The 27,276-nt window shown below is 36.8% G+C and overlaps 1 protein-coding gene across 1 annotated transcript in view; it reads right to left on the bottom strand.

Annotated features, from left to right (window-relative positions):
* Positions 1-8,298: 8,298 nt before the first annotated feature.
* The window catches only part of Nup205 (nuclear pore complex protein Nup205), a 797,639-nt gene continuing 778,661 nt past the window's right edge, over positions 8,299-27,276 (bottom strand). Inside the window, exon 17 of the mRNA XM_067782251.1 lies at positions 8,299-8,440. Coding sequence (XP_067638352.1) covers positions 8,415-8,440 — 26 coding nt within the window. The 3' untranslated portion in view covers positions 8,299-8,414. The remainder of the gene's footprint in view (positions 8,441-27,276) is intronic.

Below are 27,276 nucleotides of genomic sequence, written 5' to 3' on the forward strand. Positions count from 1 at the left end.
GTTTCATTATTTTCTCTTTGATAACAGACATTTCCCCCCTTTTTGTATAGATTGTGAGTCGTTGAGTGAGAAACAGTTTGATTGAAAATATTACGATGGTTTTAATTGAACTTAATTGAAAAAAAGTTAGTAGTGCATTATTGCTTGGACAGCTTAATAGAGCCTTTTTGATAAATTTCAAATTCTAAATAAACAAAAGCAGTAAAAATCCTTTATTCAAGTAAGTAGAGAAGAGCATTACGAAATAAAATATTGTAGCTGTTGAATTTCATAGTCTCACGTTTGGCAGGTCAAAACATTGTACTCCAAGCCAGCGAGCAGTAATTACACTGGTTTACAGCCAAAATACACCAGAGACGCCATTATGAAATTCCTATGTAAAATCACCCAATCAAATAATGTACAACAACGCATTTAAATATATGCCAAGAAATGAATAAATGGCAAGAAATTTATGACAAATTATCAGAAGACACAATTAAAGCGGAAAAAGCATACAAATGCATAAATAAAAACGACGATAAAGCCAGAAACTAAAGTTAAACATTTAAACAAATCGTAGAAGCCCTAAATAATATAGGACAGGTAATCAATACAGTAAATAATATACTCACTAAAGAACACCTAACAGCAGTTCTCCCACTCACAAACAAAGGTGGAATTCATCAAAACTGCCTCGTCAGTGCTACCAGAGGTTGATGGCAAGCCTGAAAATTTGCATAGTTTCTTAGATGCCCTTGATATCCTCGACCAAATCAAGGATAATCATGAGAAGATGGCTTTCCAATTCCATGCGATGGAGTAATAGGACTAGACTTTATAAAGGAGTATAACTGTATTTTATACTATGGAAAAACAGAGGGTAAACTAATACTAAGACCATATGATTTTCCACAAACAATAACAATGCACCTAACAAATTGTCTGTCCGTCAATACAATTACGATCCCTGCTAGATCTAAAGTCATTAGACAAGCAACAGTAAACACTGATAGTAAAAAAAACCTTCATACCTCATCAACAATTATCTGAAGGCATTTTTATAGCAAATACAATCACAAATAAAGATAAAACTTTCGTCAAAATTATTAACACCACACATAAAAACACAACTATTCAAAATTGCAAAATAAACACTGAAAATTTAGATGACTACACATTAATTAAAACAAACGCACACAATAAACAAAGTAATGATACAGAAAAATTAAAAAGATTAACTAAAAATTTGCCAAAATTTGTCAATTAACTTCATTATGCACAGAATTCATAGACATATTTGCACTAGAAACAGAACCAGTTTCCTCTAATAATTTTTACAAGCAAAAACTTCACATGAAAGACGACACACAAGTTTACATAAAAAACTATAGGTTGCCCGAGAGGGAAAATAAGCAAACAGGTTAATAAATTGATCGAAGATGACATTATAGAACCCTCAATATCAGAGTACAACAGACCAATTTTACTGGTACCTAAAAAATCACTACCAGGCAACACAGAAAAAAGATGGAGATTGGCAGTTGACTACAGACAAGTAAACAAAAAATTAGCAGCGGATAAATTCCCACTTTCAAGAATTGGTGATATTTTAGACCAACTTGGAAGAGCAAAATATTTTTCATGCCTAGATCTTATGTCAGGTTTTCATCAAATAGAATTACACACAGATTCTAGAGATATAACCTCATTCACAGCGGAAAATGGCACATATAGATTCAAAAGACTACCCTATGGATTAAAAGTAGCACCAAACTCATTCCAAAGAATGAGGACACTGGCATTTGCAGGCCTCAAACCATTTCAAGCATTTCTCTATATGTATGATTTAGTTGTACTAGGGTGTTCAGAAAAACACATGCTGAAAATTTTAAAAGATGTTTTCTCTTCTTGTAGGAAGTACAATTTAAAATTACGTCCAGATAAATGCCTATTTTTCAGTCAAGAGGTAACTTATTTAGGACATAAATGCACAAGCAAGGGAATACTGCCCGACCCAAGCAAATATGAAACAGTTCAAAACTACCCAACACCAAAAACAGCAGATGAAGTTAAAAGATTCGTAAGGTTCTGCAATTGTTACAGAAGATTTTTACCGAATTTCGCAGAGTACTCAAGAAAATTAACTAGGCTTTGTAAAAAGAATGTTTCCTTCGACTGGACAGAAGAATGTCAAAAAGCTTTTGTATACTTAAAGGAAGCATTAATAAGCCCAAAACTTTTGCAATATCCTGACTTCAATAAAGAATTATGCAGAACAGACGCTATTGGGTATGCTTGCGGAGCAGTCCTAAGCCAAGAACACGATGGCAAATAGTTACCAATTGCTTACGCTTCTAGATCCTTCACAAAAGGTGAAACTGACAAAGCTACAATACAAAAAGAATTAGCAGCAATCCCTTGGGCCATAACCTTCTTCAGACCATACGTCTATGGCAGAAAATTCTTAATTAAAATAGACCATCGCCCTTTAACATACCTATTCTCGATGAAGAGCCCTTCATCTAAATTAACACGAGTAAGATTTAGAGGAATATGATTTTGAAGTGGAGTACCTTGCCGGAAAAGAAAACCATGTCGCGGTCGCATTGTCTCGCATTAACATAACAAATTTAAAAGAAATGTCAGTGGAACATGCAAAATAATGAAAGTCACAACTACATCAGCAGCTAAACATATCAAAAATAATGTTAAAATTGAAGAAAGTCACACAGAGGACCCCTAAATATATTAAGCGCTAAATAAATTTGAAGTAAAAAGACTAGTCGAGCTCGTTTTCAATCCTTCGAAATTCTATTTCAAAAAAGAAAAGAAAATTTGTACGATTTTGATACAAGCAGCCTAATTGTTGACTTAGGACAATTCTTTAGGCTTGAAAAAGAAGCCGGCAATTTAGGCCTTGTACAAATACAGTTGTCCTTAGGGGACGAATTGTTTAAAAGAAATTATACTGCAGTAGGAAATTTTATTGAAACAGGAAACAAGGTTCTCAAAAACTAACAATTGGCTAACCCCAGAGGTTATATACGTGACTAATCCCGGGAAAATTAAAGAAATTCTGCATAAATATCATGACGATCCTATTTATGGTGGCCACCCAGGAATAAATCGCATGAAAGATAAGATCAAGCAAAAATATAGCTGGCTAAACGTGAAAAATGACGTAAGAAAATACGTAAAGAACTGCATCCACTGTCAGAAAAATAAAACAAATAAGCATATAAAAGAGCCAATGACAATAACGGAGTCACCTCCGAAGGCTTTTGATATTGTACAAATCGATGCAGTAGGACCACTACCGGAATCGATAAATGGAAACGAATATGCTGTTACCATTATATGTGTGTGTTCAAACACGCAGCAACAGTCGCTGAAGCCGTGTTTGAACACTTCATTTTGAGTTATGGACCAATGAAGACAATCTTAACGGATATGGGCACAGAATACAAAAATAGTCTATTTGAAGAACTGTGTAAACTGCTAAAAATTGAGCACAAAACCTCAACACCGTACCATCATCAAACTTTAGGCACCGTAGAACGCAGTCATAGGACATTCAATGAATATGTACGCTCATACATATCCAGTGACAAAGATGATTGGGATGAATACCTCAGGTATTTCGCATACTGTTACAATACTACACCATCAACCATACATAAATATTGTCCTTTTGAGTTGACATTTGGAAAGAATCCCCAGAATTTCGAATTTCTTAAGGATAACAAAATAGATCCATTGTATAATCACGAAGCTTATGAAAAGGAAGTAAAATATAGACTTCAAATAACACAACTAAGAGCTAGAAAATTAGTAAAAGAAGCTAAAGAAAAACAAAAATTTAATTATGATAAAAGTAGCTACAGTAAGGAAATAAAAATAGGAGACCTAGTGTTAGAGGAGAAGCAGCTCATAAGCTAGATAATAGATATAAAAGAAATTATAAAGTAAAAAGTATCGATAAAAATAATAATTATACGTTAATACCTAATAGGAAATAGCGATAGTACAAACAAAATAAAAGAAATAGTAATCCATAAAAATAGGCTTAAACCAGTATAGAACATTTGCTAGTAACCCAAATAATTTGAAAAAACAAAATCAAAACAATCGCACTATAAGCATTCCAATTTACTCACTAAACAAAAATCAGCACCATAGATGCGTAAGAAAGAAAATGTAAATAAAAAAAATAATAATAATAAATACAAAACCATGTTGGCATCAAGTGACAGTTACTTCTTCATAAATTCGTAAACATAAGCAGATTTTAATTGGGTCGACACACTTAAAATTCTGATATGTAAAAACAAATGTCAATAACAATTGATGCAAAACATTATTCATAATTACAAGCACACATCCATACAAAATAAATACACAAAAAATAATAATATGTAAATACGAAAGTCAGTACAACAACTCAAATTATATACGTTCCTCCCTTCAAAACATATTAAAAAATGTACAAGCAAAAGAACAAAAGAAAAAAGGATCAGCACAAACTCACACATGTCAAGCAAATGTAAACGGATATAAAAATAAGTAAACAAACTCTTCACTCTCAATATCAAGATACCGCAATACAATAAATTACAATAGAAAATCCATTTTTGTTTAATTTACTTCGCACTTATGTGTGAGCAGTATGGGCAATGACATAAAGAGGTACGATACGGAATGGAATGGTCACAAAAGTTCCCGATGCCCCTGAAAAATGTTTCTGACGATTTTACGTGTTTCATCGTCACAGTTAGGATAATTTTACTAGCCAATTTACGGGTACAGTTTTGCTGAGTAACCGCTGCAAAAAGTCACAATGACCGCAAAATAATTAGTCAAATGACGCGGCGCGTTTTTGCAGGGTATTGTTTTCTGTTGTTGATATACTATATGTAGTATAATTTTAGGCGCTGGTGGAAAATAAGGTTACAGCATTACTACAGTATTTTTACACTGTACACTCACGCCCCGATTCTGAGCGTTACCACTAAAATATTGCTCAGAACATTATGTAACCGAATATCGTTACCAGTTCTTTTATCCGCGATTCTGGCCTAAGTGGCAACGCTGTCATTACCGAAAAACTCACCAGTGTCCGTGGAGAAATTGGAAAGGTAGTTTTCTTCGCTTTCGCGGTTGCCACTTTGGTCCATTTGGACCAAAAATGGTCCCTTCCAACCCCATTTGGTCCGCTGGTCCCTTTTCTTCAATTTTGGTCCTTTTTAGGCAGTAGACACGATTGGTACTTTTCTTTCTTTTTCACTCAGGTAAAAATTCACAACATTGCCCAAAAATTCGCCACACTTTCGTTAGCCCCCTTATAATTTTGAATTTACTGCTTGGCAACATATTGTCGTTAATTGTTGATGAAATAACCGACTAATCAAAAAAAAACTTTTTTTATAATAATATTAATAACGGCTAGATATCTCGATCGGTTATACAACACTATGTAAAATATATATATTGTAACGAATTTACTTCAAATTCTCTTTTGCAACCTTCTGCTAAGTTCGAATCACTAAACTGTTGAATAAATAACTCCAATCTTCAATAATGCAAAAATGGCCTTTATTAAAGTACTGCACAATAACACTTATACTTCGCTTACTGATAGCTTGCTTAACTCAACTGATTGATAGCTTAAATGAAACTAACTCTACTATTGCCCGACAGATTGCGTGCTTAATCAAAACTGATTATAGCGCCTCTATTGTTGAGGCCTTTTATACTCTTTGATTTCCTCGTTGCATCTTCTAGGCGCTTCTGTTCTGGAATCTACTAGTTGGTTATCTGTTATAATTATAACTACAGATGTACGTGTATATCTCTCATATGCGCGTGTGTTTGTGAGCGAAACTTCCACAATTATAATTGCATATCTCAGATAAGATATATGCATGTGCTTGTGCGCTGCTTCTCTGCTTCGTGTACGTACATATGTGTAGACATAATGATTGAATTACTGATGTGCATTCACGTCACTGCTTAGCATCGGTTTAGAGATGGCAGTACCCCTTAGTTTAGTATATTCGTAACAATATAAAATAAAAATTACTTCTCGCCTAGCATAGCTTATAGCGAGTACTCTGCCGTCAGCCTAACACTTTCAAAACTTATACAAAGAAATTATATGCATTACTTCTCGTTTGGCACGTTGATATTTAAATCTTTCTCACCCAGCTCAATGAGTTCAAGGAATTCCAGGACTATTATGGTGTTAAGCCACGCGAGGTAATTGAAAATTAAGTATCTTGGCACAAGAAATATTTTAACTCGCAAACAGAAGGAAGCAAATGCAAAAGAGATTTGATTTCGGATGAAATGTTTTGTATAAAATTATTCCCGTAGGTGCTAGCAGAACCCTTGAGGCCTGGGATCAAAACTAACACTTACTGAATATAGGCTCTGATATGAAGTTTAAACGTTAAGGGAAAAAGTAAGCATCTATAAAAATAGCACTAACAAAATTGCCTAGTTTCGTTTATGATTTACTGATTTTTCCACATACATAGTTCTGCAACACCAGAACGCAAATTTTGAACCGCTTCTTACTAAAACCTAACTGCACTATATATTTTATTTCATTACAATCAACAACATAATTCTAGAACCAAGAGCTTTGTGACCAACACTAGGTTCACAACATTTGGTTGGTGAAAGGCATAGACTTACCCTATGTCAAAATATAGAAACACTTTTTGGTTGCATGCACATATATTTGTTTGTTCAGCTTGAGTTATAGGAAAGTCTTCACTACGTTTAGTAAAATTTTATGTAGAAACATCCTAAAATTTTGTATTTAATACTAATAAAATAAAACAAAAATTTGGTCCTTTTTTTCGATGAATTTTGGTCCCAAATGAAAACATGGTGTGGTAACCGTGTTCGCTTTACCGAAAATGTCTCACTTGTAGATACGACCCTGCTAACCATGAGTGGATAAAAATTTGGGTAAGCATATACACACGCTATCCAAAAAATTGGATAATAAGTTGGATAATTTTGTTCGGAGAGGCGCCGATATTATCCATCTTCCATCTCTGTAGCACTCATTCAGAACCGCCATATCAAAAATGAATAGCTAAACTGCTCTCAAAATGTCATTTTAAAGAGGCTGCATACTTTTAGGCGCTCCAGAGTTGCCATCCCGATAATCAAATAACCTATAATGCGAATTGAAAATACCTAAAAAATTGCAAAAACCCCACAAAATAACCAAAAACCGCCCAAAAATGTCCAAAAATTTTCATTCTATGTTTTTATTAAGAAATTATGGTTTTCAATTTAAAAATACAACAAATTAATTTTAAGGGAATATGAATAATTTAGATGTATGCATATTTTAGATATTTACAATAAAATATATTAACAAAAATTCGCTTTAATTCATTCATTTATATATTAATTCATTTCATTTTTCTTTTGGTTAGTGTTACGTTTGAGTTTTGATTTTGACGTAAAATTAAAATAAATATTTTTTCTTACTTATAATATTTATTTATTTATTTATTAGTCTACAAACTTAACTTTTAATCAGACTAAGTATAATTACGGATTACAGAAGCATACATAGTGAGCAAAATTATATTATAAAATATGTATATATATTATTAAATCAGTTGTCGGGATGGACTGTGATGCCATGCAACGGAATTGATTATTAGTGCTGTCGGAATGGACGTGATTTCGATGTATATTTAACACACAATGAGTAGGGCTGCGATGTGTGGGAGGTTGGAAAGGACGTGATTCCAAGCCACCAACCCAAAGTAACTATTGATTATTAGTGCTGCCGGAATGGACGCGATTTCGAGCAGCTGGTGTATATTTAACACCCAATGAGTAGGGCTGCGATGCGTGGGAGGTTGGAAAGGACGTGATTCCAAGCCACCCGCCCAAAGTAACTGGAGCTGGTAACAGATTTAGTTTAACATGTTAATTTTGAATAAGTTATGAGTTCAAAACAGTGAGTATATATTTTTTTATACTGTAGAGTGTGTCACAAGTATCAATATTATTGCAGTGATTATGGAAATCTTGACACAGACAACGAAGTGGTTCATGCATTTGAAAATTCGATCTACAGGTAATTAAATATAGCGGTTGGAAATACCGAGAGGGCCTAAAAGGGACATTTAGCATCACCTCGCCAAGCAGAATTGGACTGTTTATCATCCCTCTTAATATAGATTTAATTTACTTAGTTGTCATTGGCTTAAAAACTAAACTTTCAATTGAATTTAACATATACTCTTGATTTAAATATTTGGTTATAATAATTTAAGAAAAGTTTTTTATTGAATTAAAAATAAAAATAAAGATTGAAAACGCAGCAGGTTAAAATAATGGTGTAATCCACAATATCCCCAACGTCCTTGTTCTTCCACTTTCGGCATATCTGTCACAGTTTAGACCACCTTTTTTGAATTGTTACCTATTCAGTAATAAAAGAAATTTTGTTAAACTTCTTTAATTTTAGTAGCAATACTATAAAAAATAAGGAATTTAAGTGAAAAAGTCACGTTCCTTACAACATTACATTATTTGATCTGAAATTCGCAAAATTTTCGAAATAACATTTAATTGGCTCTATGAAAGCAATTGGAATTGCCTTTCCTTTGATGCATTTTAACATTTAAAATTCCTTAATAAACATCCAAAAAAAATTACTTTCCTTGCAACTTTACACTATTTGCTCTGACTACATATTAATGTTTCCGAAATTCGCAATATTTTCCAAAAAATATTTAATTGGCTATAAGGAATTTTCCATCAAAAGAAAAGTAATTAAATGGATAATCTAAAAAAAATTACTTTCCATCTAAAAAAATGACTTTCCCTACAACTTTACATTATTTACCCTGACAACTTATCCAATAATTTAAATAACTTTCCTTAAGTGAAACAGTCTCCGCACCACTCTGTCACTCACTGCATTTAACATGGGTCGATACCCCGTTCTTTTCCAGGGCCTTCCTGAACTTGCCTGTAAAAAATTAAGGATTTTATTTTTGACTAAAAACTCTTGATCAGCCAAATCATGACTTTTTCATCAAAAGTTCCACTACAAATTTATTCACGTCGAACAAGTAGCAAAATAACTTGATAATCAGGTCGATATTAATACAGAAAATTTTCATTGCATTACAATAATTTAAGGAAATCTTTTAGGTGGAACTTGTGATCACATTGAAGTTAAAATTTGGGTTATAAAGCTAGCGTTTAAGTATACTGGATGTCCTGTATGCGATCTGTCCCCACATGACACCCAAAATCTTTTCAATTGTAATATGAAAACTACGCATCTAACACTGATCTCCCTATGGTCCACACCTGTTGAGACTACCATTTTCCTTTGTCTCCCGTTATAGTACTTTGATGACAATTTGTGAATGGCCGTGCTCATTAAATGGAGCGAAGCCTTGTTAACATAACAACAACATGATCCTAGAAGTATCCATAGTGGTTCTGCGTTGGCGGTCGCCCGAAGGCCGCTTAAAAGAATCACACTTAGTCTAACATCGAATTGGGAATCAAAATAAAAAACGCCTGAAACCTTTCAGCATTTGTGTGTATACAGCAAAATCAAACCAATTAGAATAACCACTTGCAAAAGTCATTTCTAAATCAAATCCATGTCAAACCCCAAAAAAGTTGGAATGGGGTGAAGCACTGGTAACACAACAAAATACATTTTGGATAAAACAATGACAAAATAATTGACTATTTTCTGTTTCAGCAGTTTATTATTTTGCCATAACAGCTGATTTGAGCAATCTTACCTCGTGTTCCAATGGTACATGAACCAGATACGGATAGAGATTTAACATGCAAATGCAACAACAATGTTATCCATATGTCCATATGTAACACGAGGTTAGTGTTCTCGTAGGCAAGGTGCAGACGGGGCTACGCGTCATCCACGCGTACACGATATTTCATGAAGCTAGAATTCCTCTACGCTTCAAGATCTGCATACGTAGCTACTTCCAAGCTTCGCTACAAAATGAAAAATATTTCTAAAAAAATTAAACAAATTAATTTATGCCGTATAAAACAAAAGTTGATTGTGTATTAAATCAAAATGGAAAGTTTTCACCGCCGCGCATAAGTGAAAAAAAGAACTTTAACAAGTTTGCAAACGAAAAATTGTAAACAAACATCTTCTTCTTGCTCTTTTCTAGGCGTATTTACGCCTAGCGACCAACATTGCTGTACGCCTAGCTACACATGAAACTTTAATGCTTTGTCGCTTTCATGCAGCTGACGCCTCGTACGCAGCTCTCCATTCAAGTACATGTGTTCGACATCAAAGTGTACAGATTTCGCCTTCAGCGTCTAATACGCGTCTATGAAGCGTAGCCTCGTGTGCACCTTGCCTTAATCAGATTACGCTACGCCTCACATTTTTACAAACTTGTGTGCTGTGCTTCTGTTGCTATAAAGATATAGTGAAAGCTTTCCTTTTTAATTTTATACACAATCAAATTTTGTATAATTGCAATTATACAGTATAAATTAATTTGTTTATTTTTTTAGAAATATTTTTTTTTTAGCTACATGAAATATCGTGTACGCGTGGATGACGCGTAGCCTCATGTGCACCTTGCCTAAGTGCGCATAATCCCCTGATAATTCGCGAAACACACTTCGGCCTAATTGGGGTAAACGCAATATTTTTGAGGATGGTAATTTACAAGCGATCATCTGCAAGCAGCAAAAAATTCAATTTCAAGAGAATCCAAATTGTTTACTTTGTTTAAAAATGTTAAAGAAATAAAATTATATTACGTTTATTTAATACGGAGACAAAAGCTCGCCTACCACCCTCGAAAGTGTTGGCGTTAAGTGTTACCCCAAGAAAATACTGTGATGTCATTTATATGATCCTGTTGGCAAACAAAGAATGTGGACATACATATTAAAAGATACTGTTTGTGAATTAATTTATGTAATTCTATACAACAGCATGACCCTATAAATACAAGTCCAAAAATATCGGGAGATTTATCAAAAGATGCGTCTTAGACCCAGAATGAGAATCCGAAAACGGAAAACAAAAATTTTGAGTCGTTCAAAAGATGATAATTATATACGAAAGCATGACACCCTTAATACACGTCCAATAATATCGGGAAGGGTGTAAAAAAAAACGCTGGCCGGTCCCCCAATGGGGTGCAATCAAAATTTAATCCGTGCAAAATCCCTTTGTGCACAAAATGATTTCCTGTGTACACCAACATTACAACAACCACACGAAAAGTTGCAATTTCTTCAGCAAGTATCTCTTCACAGACTCAAAATTTGTGTTTTTATATTCGCGTTTCTGGGTCCAAGACGCATATTTTGATACACCGGTTTGGAGACAAAAATTAAAATGCGCAAAACACTTATGTTCACAATTTTTTTTTTGTGGGTACACCAACGTTACAACACCCACATAAAAATCGTCAACTTCAACTGCAAATATCTCCGGACAGAGATAAAATTTTCCGCCTTCGGATTATTGTTGTCGAGGTCAATACGCGTCTTTTTACACGTCTCTCGATATTTTTGGACGCGTATTAGCAGTGTCATGCTGTCGTATAGAATTACCAAAAGATGCGTCTTGGACCCAGAATGCGAATCCGGAAAGCAAAAATTTTGAGTCGTTCATATGATGGCAATTCTATACGAAAGCATGACACTCTTAATACATGTCCAAACATATCGGGAAGGGTGCCAAAAAACACTGGCCGGTCCCCCGATGGGGTGCAATCAAAATTTAGTCCGTGCAAAAAATCCCTTTTTACACAAAATTATTTCCTGTGTAAACCAACATTACAACAACCACACAAAAAGTTGCAATTTCTTTTGCAAGTATCTCTTCACAGACTAAAAATTTGTGTTTTCATATTGGCGTTTCTGGGTCCAAAACGCATATTTTAATACATCTCCCGATATTTTTGGACGTTTATTTAGAGTTTTGTTGTTGTTGTAGCACTGATTTATTTAGAGTGTATAGAATTACCTAAATTAATTAACATACATATCTTTAAATATGTCCACATTCTTTTTCTTTGCCAACAAGATCATAAACAAATGACACCATAGTATCTGCTTGTTACCCCAAGCAGACTAATACTATGTTCAAACAGAAAAATAAATTGAGGCTATTTCGATTTAACTTGAGTGGTGTTCATACAACTCTATTTAGCTTACACAATAGTAATTTGATAGCTGGTTGGCTCATCTCTACAGTAAGAACTTTGTTGAGACTGTCAAAATGTGCGTGTTGGTATTAGGTGCATGGAATGAAATGAAAACATAAAACTTTGAAATTTTTGTGCGTTGTAAGAAAATGTGTTCAATGTTTTGGTTTCATTTTGATGTTGCCATCTTCTTTTGACAATCCCTACTCCAGTGAAATGAAAGACATAAAATCAGCTGATGAGATGAGCCAACCATATAGTTCAGCCATGCGTAACTGACTTTTAATATACTCAATAAACACACTTCACAATGTTGCATTTGCAGTTTGAAACAATTTATTACGCAATTTTTTTTAAATTGGCAATTTATTATTACAATTTATTATACGACAAATTGCAAAATAAATTGCCCAAATAGTATAAATTGCCAATTTGGTGTGTGTTTGAACCTAGTATAACATTTTCGAGGGTGGTATAAATAAGGCGAGCGTTTGCTCCTGTATTAAATAACCAGAACATAATAACTATTTATTTCACATTTTTATAAAAAAAAAAAAAAACAATTTTCTTTAGCTCACATCTGCTAAAGTAGTCAAAAAATATCGGGAGAGGTGTCAAGAGGCGCCTTTGAATCAGGACATCGAATCCGAAAGCGGAAATTGAAAATTTTATATCTGCGCAGAGATATTTTTAGTTAAAGTTGGCATTTTTCATGTGATTATTGTAATGTTGTTGTTCACAGGAAAACATTTTATGTACGAAGGGAATTTGCACTGATTTAATTTTGATTCCACCTCCTTGGTGGTGATTTTTTATAAGCGCGGCCGAAGGCCAAAATTCTATGGATCACACCGCCTGTTTCGGAGGGAGCAGGGGTAATTTTTCGGGTTTTCGTTAATACATTTTGGGTAACTCTGCCTTCTGGGTAATAACTCTGCACAGATATAAAATTTTCAATTTCCGCTTTCAGATTCGTTGTTCTGAGTTCAAAGCGCTTCTATTGACACCTCTCCCGATATATTTCGACTAGTTTTAACAGTTATGTGCTAAAGAAAAAATTACCAGCAAAAATTGTGCCATCAAACTTATGTATGTATATAACTACATACCCATATTATGGTGATCAAAAACAAAGTCCTGCGTTGGACGGGCAAAACTCCAACTAATTTGGCTATCACCATAACACCCGTATTTCCCAGAACCATTCATATTATGACGATACCAAACTATATTCCTGATCTCGGTCAGGTCCATAATATGTAACACTGATTGGTATCTTCATAATAAGGGTAAGTTCTGCAATATATTTCCAAATTTGCACTGCTACAACAACAAAAAAGTTAGTTATACTAAAATAACTAAACATTTACTTACCTCGGATAATCCAACGTGGAAGTGGCGTCTTGGAGAAGCCCTTTTGTGGCTGGTGAAAGCTGGTTTGCTATGCTGGAGATTTTTTTTGAACGTTCGCCCGTTTTTCTTTAGCGAACCCCGAATTATTGCGCGAAAATTATGTCGCACACTTTTCTGTTATATTTTTTTTGGTTTTTAATGTTCTTACTCACTTGAGCGCTTGTAAAATTCAATTTTCATTAAATTATTTCGCAATGAGACGCCTTTTGCTTAAAAAATTTTCAAAAATGGTGGCGAAATCTGTAGGATCTTATTGTTTCATCCCTACATCATACTACTGTTTCATTCGCACATCTTAGAAATCTACCACAATTATGAAAAATGTCCCACAAATGTGAGTTGGTGTTAGTTGTGTCCAAAAAGAAATTGAGATAGTGTTGGAGTTTGAGGTGAAAAAAGCAAAATGTGGTTAGCCATGGTTAGCAGGGGAGGTTAACGAATAAACGGGACGATGTGTATGTATATGCATATTATGCATGATAACTTTCTACAAAGGTATATTGTAATTTATTCTGTGAAAGTACATAATGTAAACAAATACATATGTATAGCAAGAGGCAACACTTTTATTCTTTTACTAACTTTACTTATTTGCACTTACAATTCTTTATTTTTCAGTTTCGCCTTTTTCTAAACAACAGCTGTTGTGTGGTTATTTCGATGTAACCACCTACTTTTGTGGGTAAAAAATTATCCGGCTACATTCGTGGGTAGAATACCAAAAGGGTGTAAAAGTTGCCACATGATTTCTTTACCGTGGTGAAGAATGTTGTTACCACACTAGAATCAGGGCGTTACGGTAAAAAAAAAAAGCCGAAGAAACAGTTTTCCCTGTCACGGCGTTTCTACAGTATTCAAGTTTATCGGGGTATTTATGTTTTTTTTTTCTGTATATTGCCATTTACTGCTGATCGTCATATGATGGTTGCCTTGTTGATGTAACTGCCTGCTATCACCTGTTATATGTTCCTCTAGCAATAGCCTTAAAATTATGCTATACATACCATATTAAATACCAGGCACAGTGGTGGTAAGCGTTGGAAAAATAAGGGAAATTCAAAAATGACATTTTTTTTTGCTTTTTCTGCTTATTTTTCTTTTAATTTTTTTTCTTTTTTTTACTTTTTAGTTAATAAATAAATAACTAAATTAAAAATGGGGATTTAAAATTTTTATTAGTAAACGTATACAGAAAAAAAGTGTAAATTCCCTTGTGAACTCCCCGACGATTCGAAGAAGAAGCTAGTAAGGGAGGGAGGAAGATCTAAAGAACTGCAACCTCTCTGCGGGTGTTGGTAAATTGTGGTCAACCGGCAAAGCCAACTAAACACAACGATAAATATCCAAAGTCTTCATGAACAAAACTTTATCTGATTCGAAGAAATGCGCGAGCGCCTTTTGCCGACTATTTATATTCTTCTGTAGACAAAGCCAAACGACGTACATACAGACGGGCACATAAACATAAACACGGCGTGCCACCCTCCAAATAAATAGGCCCAAACGGAATAGACATGCCAATGCTAAACATCTTGGCGCTGAGGGAATAAACTATCTAACACACGTTTTCAACCTGTCGCCATTCCTGAAAAATGGAAAATGGCAAGGATAAATTCACTACTAAAGCCATTTTGCTCCCTCATTTCATGGCAAATCTTCGCCTAGCACCACCACCACGCTAAATGCCATAAACATCCAGAAAATTACGGACTTAATCAGGAAAAACCACATCATAGGACGGTGCTCGTGGCACTTGACATGCCAAAAGCTTTTGACACAGTCAACCACGGCACGCTAGTCCAAGACATAAAAGGCTCACACCTTCCCCCTTGTCTAAAAAGATGGACCGCAAACTATCTGAACGAGCGTCGTCAAAACTCCCTTCCCCACCAGAAGGAGTTACAATCATTTCCTATGCCGACGATTGCAAGATTATGACAACAGGACCTGGCCTTTCAATTGATGAATTAGTTTTTAAATTAAACAGCTATCTCCCCGATCTTTCTAGTTTCTTCCCCTCGCGCAACCTGCCGTTTTCATAGATAAAATCCACGGCCACTCTGTTTACGACGTGTTAGGCACAGATATCCGAAATAGTAATTAAGAAAGTTGTGAAACCTTGTTTTGTGGGAATATTATTTTCTTTCAGATTTACATTGCGAATCGAGTTTCTAAAACTGTATTGGCCAATTACGAACCTCTGATGCATTCTTTGAAAATGCTTTAATAGAGATATTTCATCGAATTGAAGTACTAAACAAAGAACTTCAAAAGGTAGAACTTTGTGTCGTAGATTCATCTCGTAAAATTGAACCTGTAACATACACGTTGGAAATTTCTCGCGATTACAAATTTGAATCAATTTGCCTAAAATGCATAGAGTTATCAAAGAAATTTGAAATCAAGAAACCGAATTTGCGACGTCAACGGAAAATTTCAAAGCAAATCGACAGTAAAAATGATAACGACCATGGTTTCAACACTCCAAAATAATATTATCGTAAAATTTACTGTGAACCAAGTACTTTTTTGCTCTTTGAAAAATTCAGCCAAATTTTTTCGAACATTGGTACAATTTGCAGGCGGTGAAACAGTTGACGTGGAAAAAATCATACTGTTTTATAAGGTAATTTTCACGAGTTCAGGTTAGTCAGTGGCAGAGATGTGCCATTGAATTTAATGAAACGTACAAAAGTATTTCCAATTTATGAAAAAAAATAATTGGTGTTGAGGACTTGTTCGTGAATATTTAAGTTTTATACAATTGCTCATTACTATTCCGGGGTAAACTTGTTCTAACGAGAGAGTAAAAAATTATTTGAGATCGACTATGGCGCAAGATCGACTGAACCATGTCGCGATTCTACATTCGCATTCTACATTCTCAAAGGAAACTGATGAGCTTGAAATCCTCATGAATAAATTTATAAATTTTAAATATTCGTTTAAATTGTAGTTTTACGAAAATTATTTTTTGTAACTTAAAGTTGGTTGAAAACAGTACAATGTTATAATTTTATAAGAATACCAGCAAAAGTCAAAATAAGGGGAAGTTTTTCCGGTTCGAAAAATTACCCACCCGGGCTTTTTATGTTTCGCCGGCCCTGGTTGTGTGTATGGTTTATTTCAAATAAATATTATGACTATTGACATAAGTACAGAAAAACAAGGAGTTATCTCATTCGTGTGGATGGGATTTGCAATGGGTCGAGTCCATCGTTTAACGCAGCATATATGTATCATTGCATAGATCTTTTGTCTACATGTGGACTTAGAAACCCAGTTAAATGCAGGGTTTGAATTGCTTACTGAAAAATAGTAAAATTTACAAATTTTTGGCTTTACCAGCAATGAGTGTTTTGTCGGTTTGAAATTTTTGTATACAGCTTACATTTGTATTTGAAAAATATTTCAGCAACAGAAAAAAGCCAATCAAACAATTTCTTTTTTTTTTCATTTTACTTCAGATATTACTTGATGCGAGTTGTCGTCGTCAGCAGAAAAAAAACTTGAATATTTTACTGTGCTTTGAAGTTATAAGTATTTCATGATCAATTATTTTTAAGTAAACATTTTACAGTTTCAGTAACAACCGAAATTCTGGTTTCGAATTACTTGTTTTTATGTTGTTTTAACCCCCGAAATATATATATACGCATGCTTCTACTGAAAAAAAGACAAATACGACGCGTCGGCGCCTTTTGTGTTTTTTCTTTGCAAAAATCATAACTTTTGAACCAATGAAGATATTAAATATTTAAAACGCAAATGAAAGCTAATTATTTGAAGTTTTATTGTGGAAAGCTCAGAATGTGCTTCAAAAAAATTCGTCAAAGTCGAAAATTTTTCGAAAAATGCAAAAACAAAATGTTTTTAGTAAAAAATAAAAAAATAAAATGAGATTCGTCTTATAATGACGTATTTAAGCATTAAATAAGATAAACTAATGATTTTGATAAGATAGCGTGGCACTGCCCACTTATGATAAAAAGTTGTATCTAAGTAGTCACGTAATCAATAACTACCAAAATTGTAATGACATTCCCCTCTTCAATTTCAATTATTGTTGGTTCTAATTTGGCAATTTGATTTTTTATATCACCCACTGTAGCTTTTATGAGTTCCGAAGACTCCTTCTCGTATTTAAATAATATCGGGCGGCACAATATAGTTGATGACGGACGTGGATTTTTCCAATATTCTCAAGCTTCATCTTTTAGTCGTAATGGAAAAATAGAAGCCATAAACATATTACTATCTGTATTGTTTCATCGTCTACATTTATTCCAGGCATGCTTAACGAACGAAACGATATCATTTCGTTATGATAATCAACGCTAATAAACGAAACGAAGTCACTTCGTTTCGTTTATTAACGTTAAGAACGTCAAATTAACGTTAATCTGACGATCTTAACGTTAATAAACGAAACGAAGTGACTTCGTTTCGTTTATTAGCGTTGATTATCGTAACGAAATGATATCGTTTCGTTCGTTAAGCATGCCTGATTTATTCTTTGTTTATATGCGCTTTGTCCTGATGATCCATCACAGCCCCACTTAGTTATCAATGCTAGCTCCTTTGGCAGTGATTTCAACTTTTCTTCAGTAAAACTTTGAAGGAGTCATGTAGACGTATGATCAATTAGGTTTTGTAGCTCAATTTCAGCTGATACTTCGGTTATTTTGGGACTTAGAGGAACTAGTTCTTTCTTGGCTTGAGTAATTTTTTTGTATCCAGGTAAAATATCAGCATTACGTTGCAATAATGACTTACGCAATATAATATATTTTTTCTTCGTTAAACCGAGATCTATAAACAGCGCCAAAGCTTCTTCGGGAGTGTATTTCCTAGGTAGCGCATTTGGTGGTGTGGGAATGCTGTTTTTGATTCCCATTAGTCGCACTGGACTTGCTACCGCAACTGCTTCTGTTATATGAGACTTCACGTTTTCTTCGTCTTTTTTAGATTTAATAGCCAGTGCTTCTGAAAGATGAGTCGTGGCCATAGCTTTTGTGGTATCAGGCAGCTTCCTTTTCATTGTGTAGGTAGAACACTCTTCTATGGGGTTTGTTGGTCTCCCTCTAGTTGAATTGGTTGACGTGCTAGGCGTTTCTTCGTCCAAAAAAATGTTGTCAGCTAGCATGTTTACTTAGAAATTTTGAATTTTTACCATAGACGTCCTTCCATCGCTTCCCAAGGCAGTCGGTTCTAGGTACCGGAGCGACTCGGGATTTTTCCCGACCAAGGACTGTCATTTCAGTGTGACCCCATTTAATTTGTTTCGTCCCTCCAAAAAATTGTCGACCTCCCAGCAGCTCCTTGCAGCAGGACTGCTCCATATTCTCTTTCTCCGGGAAGGCATCGAATCCAATCCGGGTCCGTCTCCTGACCGCGGTCCTGAGAAATGGTTTTGCTGCATCTGCGGGAAAAGAATCTTTTTAGGACGGTCATACTCTTTTCAGTGTGTCTCGTGCAAGGGATGGTTGCATCGGACAGGTTGTTGTGGGCTTGATCCCAAAACCCGACGTCCACGTAACTTTTATAAATCTTTTGTGGCTTCTTGCTGTTCACGCCCAAGGCCGTCCCGTAGTCTACGCCTACGCGCTCCCCACTACCTTCCAGCAGCCCCGCTGCTCAGCAAGCCACAACAAGTACCCGCTGCTGCTCGCGCCCCACGGTGCCAACAACTCAAACAGCTGATACCACTCATAACTACTACCTTCGTAGTAGAGTTGGTAGAAATGCTGAGCATCAGCCCCTGCCCCCGTCTTCTCCCCCCCCCCCCCCCTCTTTTCCGGCAGCAATCGTGCAGGTCATGGAAACAGACTCTTAGTCCCTACCTCCGTTTGCACCGTCTGCCAGCACAGAATATATAGGTTTGCGACATCCGCCCAATGCAGCTCCTGCCTTGGGTGGTGCCACTTTCCTAGATGTTCTGGTCTCCGCGACGGCAACCCCCCTACGGGTTTCATCGCGCCATGTTGCCAGGTCGCAAACCCAAATCATCCGGGTACCCCAATGCTTGCCCAAGGACGCCCAGTCCCAGGGCCACAACAGCAATTGCGTCCTGGCCTTCCACAACCCAGGCGTAGTCACCCGTAACTTACCCCCAGAGTGGCGGCGTCTCCCCTTATGCACTTCAGAATTTTGCAGTTAAATTGTAATGGACTAACTGGGAAGATTACGGAGATAGTCGATTTCATGAAGCGGCACAACATCCGCATTGCTGCGATTCAAGAGACTAAACTCACAGCAGGATCTGCATTGCAGACCTGCTCTGGGTATAATGTACACAGGAAAGACCGCGAGAGCGGAAATGGAGGCGGCCTCGCGTTTATCATACACCACTCTGTGCAATATTATATATTTGATCCTGGCATCGACCGCAGGGACAATGTCTTACAACGTCAAGGCCTATCTGTCCGGTCAGGCGATGCAAACCTAGAAATCATCAACATCTACATCCCTCCTGCCACCTGTTGCCCCAGTGGATACCGCCCTAATATCAGGGCCTTACTAGCGGGCGGACAGTAGGGGTGAGATGTTGGCGGATCAAATAGAAGAAACGACGTTCTGCACAATAAACGGAGACGCCCCCACACGTATGGTAGGAAGCTGTCACAGCTCGCCAGATATCTCAATCGTGAGCGCAGAACTCGTAAACTGCGTCAACTGGAAGCCGATGGTAACAGTGGCATCCGACCACCTGCCCATACTTATTTCGCTCGAGCGTACCGCCGACTTCATCGTCACTGAAAAACGCACTTTCATAAACTTCAAAAAAGGAAAGTGGGAAGAATATAAATCCTTTACAGACAACCGCTTTGCTGCCCTCCCTATCCCGACTGATGCCCGCCAAGGGGAGCGTGCCTTCCGTAAGGTCATTGAATCCGCCTCGGCACGTTTCATTCCCGCCGGGAGAATTCCCGAAATCCGGCCCCACTTCCCGGCGGAGGCCGCAAACTTAGCGAGAGAACGTGACCTTATAAGACAGCTTGATCCAGGCGACCCCATATAAGGGATATAAACCAACGCATCAGACTGCTTGTGGATGAACACAAGCGGGCGAAATGGGAGGACCACCTAAGAGGTTGTAACCTCTCTACCGGTGTGGGTAAACTTTGGTCCACCGTAAAGTCCCTATCGCACCCGACTAAAAAAATGCGCGAGAGCTTTCTGCCGACAATATATAATGCATCCTACGGTCGACAAAGATAGACGGGAGCCAATAGACATGCACATAAACACAAATTCAGCTCTCCACCAATCACCATCACCGCTAAAGAGGTTGAGGACGCCATTGGTCGTGCTAAACCATTCAAAGCAGTGGGCCCAGACGGCATAGTCATGCCGATGCTTAAAAGCCTACGGAAAGAGGGTTTCAAATATTTAGCGCATGTCTTCAACCTGGTCTTTGTCATACCCGAGAAATGGAAGATGGCCAAGGTGGTCCCGCTACTAAAGCCTGGGAAACCAGCTAACATAGGTGAGTCGTATCGTCCGATATCTCTCCTATCGCCAGGGGCAAAGACGCTTGAAGCCATTTTGCTCCCTTATTTCCAAGAAAATTTGCAGCTAGCCCCTCATCAGCATGGCTTCAGAGAACTCCATAGCACTACCACCGCGCTAAATTCCATTAGCACCCAGATAAATTGCGGTTTAAATCAATACCCCCACCATAGAACAGTACTCGTAGCGCTAGACCTATCAAAAGCTTTTGATACGGTCAACCATGGCTCGTTACTGCAAGACCCCATGTCTTAAAAGGTGGACCGCAAATTATCTGGGTGTTCGGCAGGCATCGGTGCAATTTAGAAACGAAACATCAAAACCAAGGAGAATTAAACAAGGGGTGCCACAGGGTGGTGTGCTATCCCTACTTTTGTTTAATTTCTACATATCTAAGCTACCTTCACCACCGGAAGGCGTCACAATCGTTTCCTACGCCGATGACTGCACAATAATGGCCACGGGCCCAGGCCCAAAGATCGATGCGCTATGCAATAAAATAAACGGCTACCTCCCTGATCTCTCCAGTTTTTTCGCCTCGCGAAACCTGGCATTATCACCGACTAAATCTTCCGCGACCTTATTTACAACATGGACGTCCCAAATGTCGACCATTTTGAACATCCACGTCGATGGCACTACGCTACCGACTGTCCTACACCCCAAAATCTTGGGTGAGACGTTTGATCAGGATCTACATTTTGGTGAGCACGCTGTCGAAATTGTTCCGAGAATTCAGAGCCGTAACAAAATCCTCAAATCCCTCGCTGGCAGTACCTGGGGAAAAGATAAAGAAACTCTCATGACTACATACAAAGCAATTAGCCAGCCGATTACGTGCCACGCGTCACCCATATGGTCGCCAAGCCTAAAAATTACCCACTGGAAGAAACTACAGGCCTGCCAAAATACTGCTCTCAGAATCGCCACGGGCTGTCTTCTTATGTCCCCAGAACACCATCTGCATAATGAGGCGAGAATACTCCCCATCAGGGAGAGAAATGAGATGCTGACCAAACAGTTCCTGTTGAATACCCAGAAACCTGGGCATCCCAACAGACATCTGATTGATGAACCAGCACCGCCTAGGGGCTTAAGGAGTCATCTCCGTAAGCATTTTGAGGAAATACGGCACCTGAGAACCCAGCCGTATGAAGTGAAAAAACACAAGCAGGTCCTTGGTGAACTCCATAAACAGGCGTCGGACCTTTATGCCGGGAATTGCCCGGTGAATCCAGTACTTAAAGAAAATTATCCACAACTCGCGGAAGAGGAACGCATACTCCCCAGGGAAACGCGTGTCACTTTTGCTCAACTTCGTTCTGGATACTGTAACAGGTTAAACTCTTACCTATCCAGAATCAACCCCGACATACAAAATGTATGCCCCGCTTGCAATGTGTCCCCACATGACACCAACCATCTCTTTAATTGTAATGTGGAACCAACGCCTCTAACACACCTTTCCTTATGGTCCACCCCTGTTGAAACGGCAAATTTCCTTGGACTCCCGTTAGAGGATATTGATGACAATTTGTGATCGGTCGCGGCTATTAGGTGGGGCGAGCATTGCTACAACAACAACAACAACAACGTCCTTCCATTTTTTTCTATCATAATGTATTGTAAACCAATTTTTTCTTCCAGGTCTTCCTTTTCTTTAATGCTTGCTTCACTCGCTAATTCTCTCATAATAGCCTCAACGACGTCCCGTCTTGACTTTGTAGATTTAAACACCGCAAATAGTTTCGAGTTTCCTAGATACATATTAGAATTGGCTTCGAGTGTATCTGACTAAATATTAAACTGTGAACTATATTTAAAAACAATATTCACTTTATTTATGTAAACAGAATACTTAATTCCTTAATCTCCAAAAGACGAATGATAATGTGCATTGTATGATGGATAGCTCTATATACCTACTCAAATTATTAAAATGAATTTCAGGTATACAATTCGTAACTAAAAAGATGTATGTTGTTAACAAGTTCCAATAACAAAAACGACCTTACGGCCGTACTGAATTATATATACCTGCTCAGGCGCGTATTTATGTCCAAGGTTGTTTAACTTTATTTGATGTAAAAAGGGAAGTTGCAGCTGGACGCAGGCTGCAATGACTTATGAATTTAGGTAACTGAATATTTCGCAAATAACTACTGTTAATTTGACGGAGCACATATTTTAACATTTTTTTTTCCATCAAAGTTTTAAAAAGGGCCTAAAAATAGGCATTTCGAAAAACAGGTATATCCGCCAATTTTTAACAAAAAAAAAATTATTTTTTTTTTCAATCCTAAATTAAATTATCTTTAATTGCTGTACAAGAAAACGACAACCGGCCGCTTTATTTACTCACAAAACCATTTTAAATACAACGAAAAAGAAGAAAAATTTCAAATGTTTCCCAATGTTGAAAATTGGTCAACTTTGAGCGGCTATATCTGGTAAACTATAACGCTTTCATGCTTTTTTTGATTTTTGCCATGCTTTAACCCGGTTCTTACTAAAACTATTTTTTGTCTAGTTACAACGTGATTTTTTAATATTATTACCATAATGCATCTAGTAAACAAGGAAAAATAGTAAAAAAATCTGAGTTTTCTGAAAAGCTTGGAAAATGATGATCTTTATAACGATCAGTAGTAATAAGCAGGTAGGTACCTGCCCATATAAGTACAAGTTAGTCGATCTTACCCTATTCCAACCAAAGAAACAACTTTTTTTTACTGAAAATGGTTTATTTTACTTCATTTTCATTTCAATTCACTTTATTTTTAATTTATTTAAAGAAAAAAATTAGTACCCAGTTTATCTATATAGGAGTATGGTATGTTACAAAACATGATTTAGGGTGCAAATGAATTTTACACTTTTGGCAAGTAAAGTTTGTATTTTTTTTGCAAATCCAACATCGAAGCTGAGAGTCATTGTACTGTATTAAATGATCAATCTTATCGTAACGTGAAGTTTCCCTATAAGTTCTAGGAGTGGGGCAGGGACCGCGTTTTTCACTCTTTTTATGTGTTTCCAAGATACCTCTGGCGACAATTCTCCGGAATAAGAGATGATCGTACTCTCCTCCATTACTTTTGTAAAGTTGCATTGCATTGTGTGTGGCCATGTCCAAGCAGTGAGAAAATAATGAAAAATACCATTTTTTACCACGAACAGATGTACGATAGAGTCCAATGTTTTGATCGGACCTATCGACCCCACCCATATTTTGGTTATAACTTTTTATAATTGCTGGCTGATCAATCATTATATATTTCTTCTGCTGCTGGGAAAATCGTTTTGGTTTATGTAAAGTTTCTATTGTTTCTGAATTTGATGCTACAGTCACCACACTATTGTCATTCCAATTACAAACCAAAATATCTCCAGGTTGACTTGACTTGTACTTGAATGTGCCCCTTTCTGCTTTCTTGAAATCTTTATTGCACGGTAAAGGACAGTTTTTTGTACGGTCTTCGCGAATTGTTCCTGTGGCTTTGAGTCCTCTTTCACCTAATTCGTGAAAGAGAGGAATAGAGGAAAAGAAGTTATCAAAGAATAGGTGAAAAGGCACATCTGGGTAACAAAATTGTAAACAATCAGAAAAACGTAAAACAACAGCAGCCCCTAGACCTAACTGTCTATAAGCCGATGGAATAACTGCGGCATGGCCTTGGTATGGATCAAACCATAATACATATCCTAATCTAGTCGCACCAACCCAAAATTTATACCCCCATCTAATTGGCTTTCCCCGGATAAATTGTTTACAGCTGTGTCCTCCGTAGTAAGGCACCATAGCCTCGTCAATACTGTAAACTTCTTCAAAAGGAGCCATATCGAGAAATATTTCGTTCAACATACTGAACAGTGGTCTCAGCTTGGCAAATTTGTCGCTTTCGGTAGCTATTTGAGTGTTGTCGCAACAGTGAAGGTGAGTCATGATAAATGTGAATCTATCCCTTGAAATGGCGTTATATACAATATCGAAATCAGTGTCGGATGATTTTTCCCAATACATGTATCTTCTTGGAACTACAATATATGCACTATAAAGGAGAACTCCCAGAAAGCACTTCATCTCGCTGTTTGTTACATTACCAACTTTCTTTTTTTGAGTGGCGTAAATATTGGTGTATGTAACCAAAAGATCTATTACGCCATCGCCAAACATACAATCAAAATAACATAATGGACTTTGAGGGTATCGTGCCCCCTGAATTTCTCCCCATTCTAGTTGGCCGCAGGGATTGTGGCGATTTCTCCAAGTATATTTATCTTTGTTGGATACTTTTGGATCAACGAAAGGAATGGATGTTGTAGTTAAACTGGGTAGAGAAAGCTCTGATTCACGTTGTTCAGATATGGGTTCCTCGGTTATTCGACCCCTTTTAGCCAAAAAAGACAAAGGTACATCGTCATCATCACTGTCAGAGGACATGCATTCAATCTCTGCCGGAGCTCTTAGTTGAGAACCTACATACATAAAAATAACGATGTTAGGTATATAAACATTTATATAAGATCTATATCAAACCTGGAAGATTGCTCAATGTTACTATCTCCTCATCACCGGAATCTTCATCGGTAAGTTCACAATTGGCGTTGTCCGGTGGAAAGATGGTTACATTTCTTGGAAATGGACTATGATCATCTAATTTCTCCAATTCATCAATGATTTCATTGAGCGACAAAGGTTTACTGTGCCTTGAGCTTGAAGTAAAAATACATCCAAATATTACTACCGATCTTTTTAACGATCAAGAAGTTTAACATAATTTTATTAAAAAAAAAAATGTATAAAACATCAAACTTTGCTTCACTGGTTTGTTAGGCGGGTTATGAATTTATAAAGTATGTGCACAAAATACATTTCTACTACAAGAAATTTAACAAAAACTTACCGCTTCGTATCCATAGTAAACTTCAATTCCACCAATCTGAATTAAAATGTATATGATTTACGAAATAAAAATCTCAAATTAAATTTGTATGCACCGAAACAATTCTAAACAATCACTTCGACGATCTGTAAACAATAAACAATAAATATATGAGCGTTACTGGTATTATGCTGAAGGTAACTTCGAAGAACTTTTTGATCTTTTTAACGATCGGTCACTGTAAATGGGCAGAGGCGCCACTGTGCGACGTACAAATTCTGCACCTCCACCGGTAGCTTGGTATATGTACTGTAGTCATTAGGGGCTTTTTCCGCGACCAAAGCATGGCATTTCAATGTAGCACGGCTCAATTTCTCTCGGATCGTTCAAAATTTGTCATACAATGAGTAGCTCCTTGTGGAGAGACTGTCCTTTATTCGGTCCTAGCACTGCCGCATCTACCGAAGAAATACATATTTATAAAACAGGCACATATTGTCACATGCACAACGCGATGTTTTAGGCTAACCCCTAATACTTGTAGTCGACGCGATTTCTTTAAAACATGTATGGCTCCTTTCTGTTCTCAACCAAGAGCGATTCACGCCGCGTTTAAGCACACCTCCGTTCCTTCACCACTAAAGCTGGTCTGATAGCCAGAAAAAATTCTCGTTTGTTGCTAATGTTGCAATGAAATTTGTCATGCCGCTACTTTCGAACACGGGTAAGATTCCTACAAGAACTGGCCGTAGTCTGTATATAGCCACGCAGAATTTTTATATGTATATCAAATATATCCTGTAAATTGACGTTTCGATATTTAAGTACCTAATTGAGCTATTGCCTTCAAGTCGGGAGCAATATCTTCAGATATTCCTATTCAAGGAGGAAGTGCTCAAAAAAAAAAAAAAAATACAATCGGCACACAACTACGTCCACTTTTTTATAAAAATACAAATATACATATAAGATATCTCTGTAACTTACGAAGAGCTGCAATCTTAAAAATTAAGGGGAATATCCTGGTAATGATGACTTAAATTACGATTTTACAATTTTGAAAAACAGTCGTGGCAACGGCATGTACACTATTGCACTTATTTTGACGACCATGACACGTTAAAAAATTAAAAAATCAACATAAGGCACGATATACCTTCGAGGTGATTTAGGCGAGCTTCTCTTTCAATCTGCGTTGTTTAAACCAATTCCGCACAGCATCTGCGAGGAAGATGTATTTTAGAAGGTTTAATGTGGTTATATTAATCGTT

Source organism: Eurosta solidaginis, chromosome 4 (assembly GCF_040869045.1).
Source record: "Eurosta solidaginis isolate ZX-2024a chromosome 4, ASM4086904v1, whole genome shotgun sequence".
NCBI lineage: Eukaryota > Metazoa > Arthropoda > Insecta > Diptera > Tephritidae > Eurosta > Eurosta solidaginis.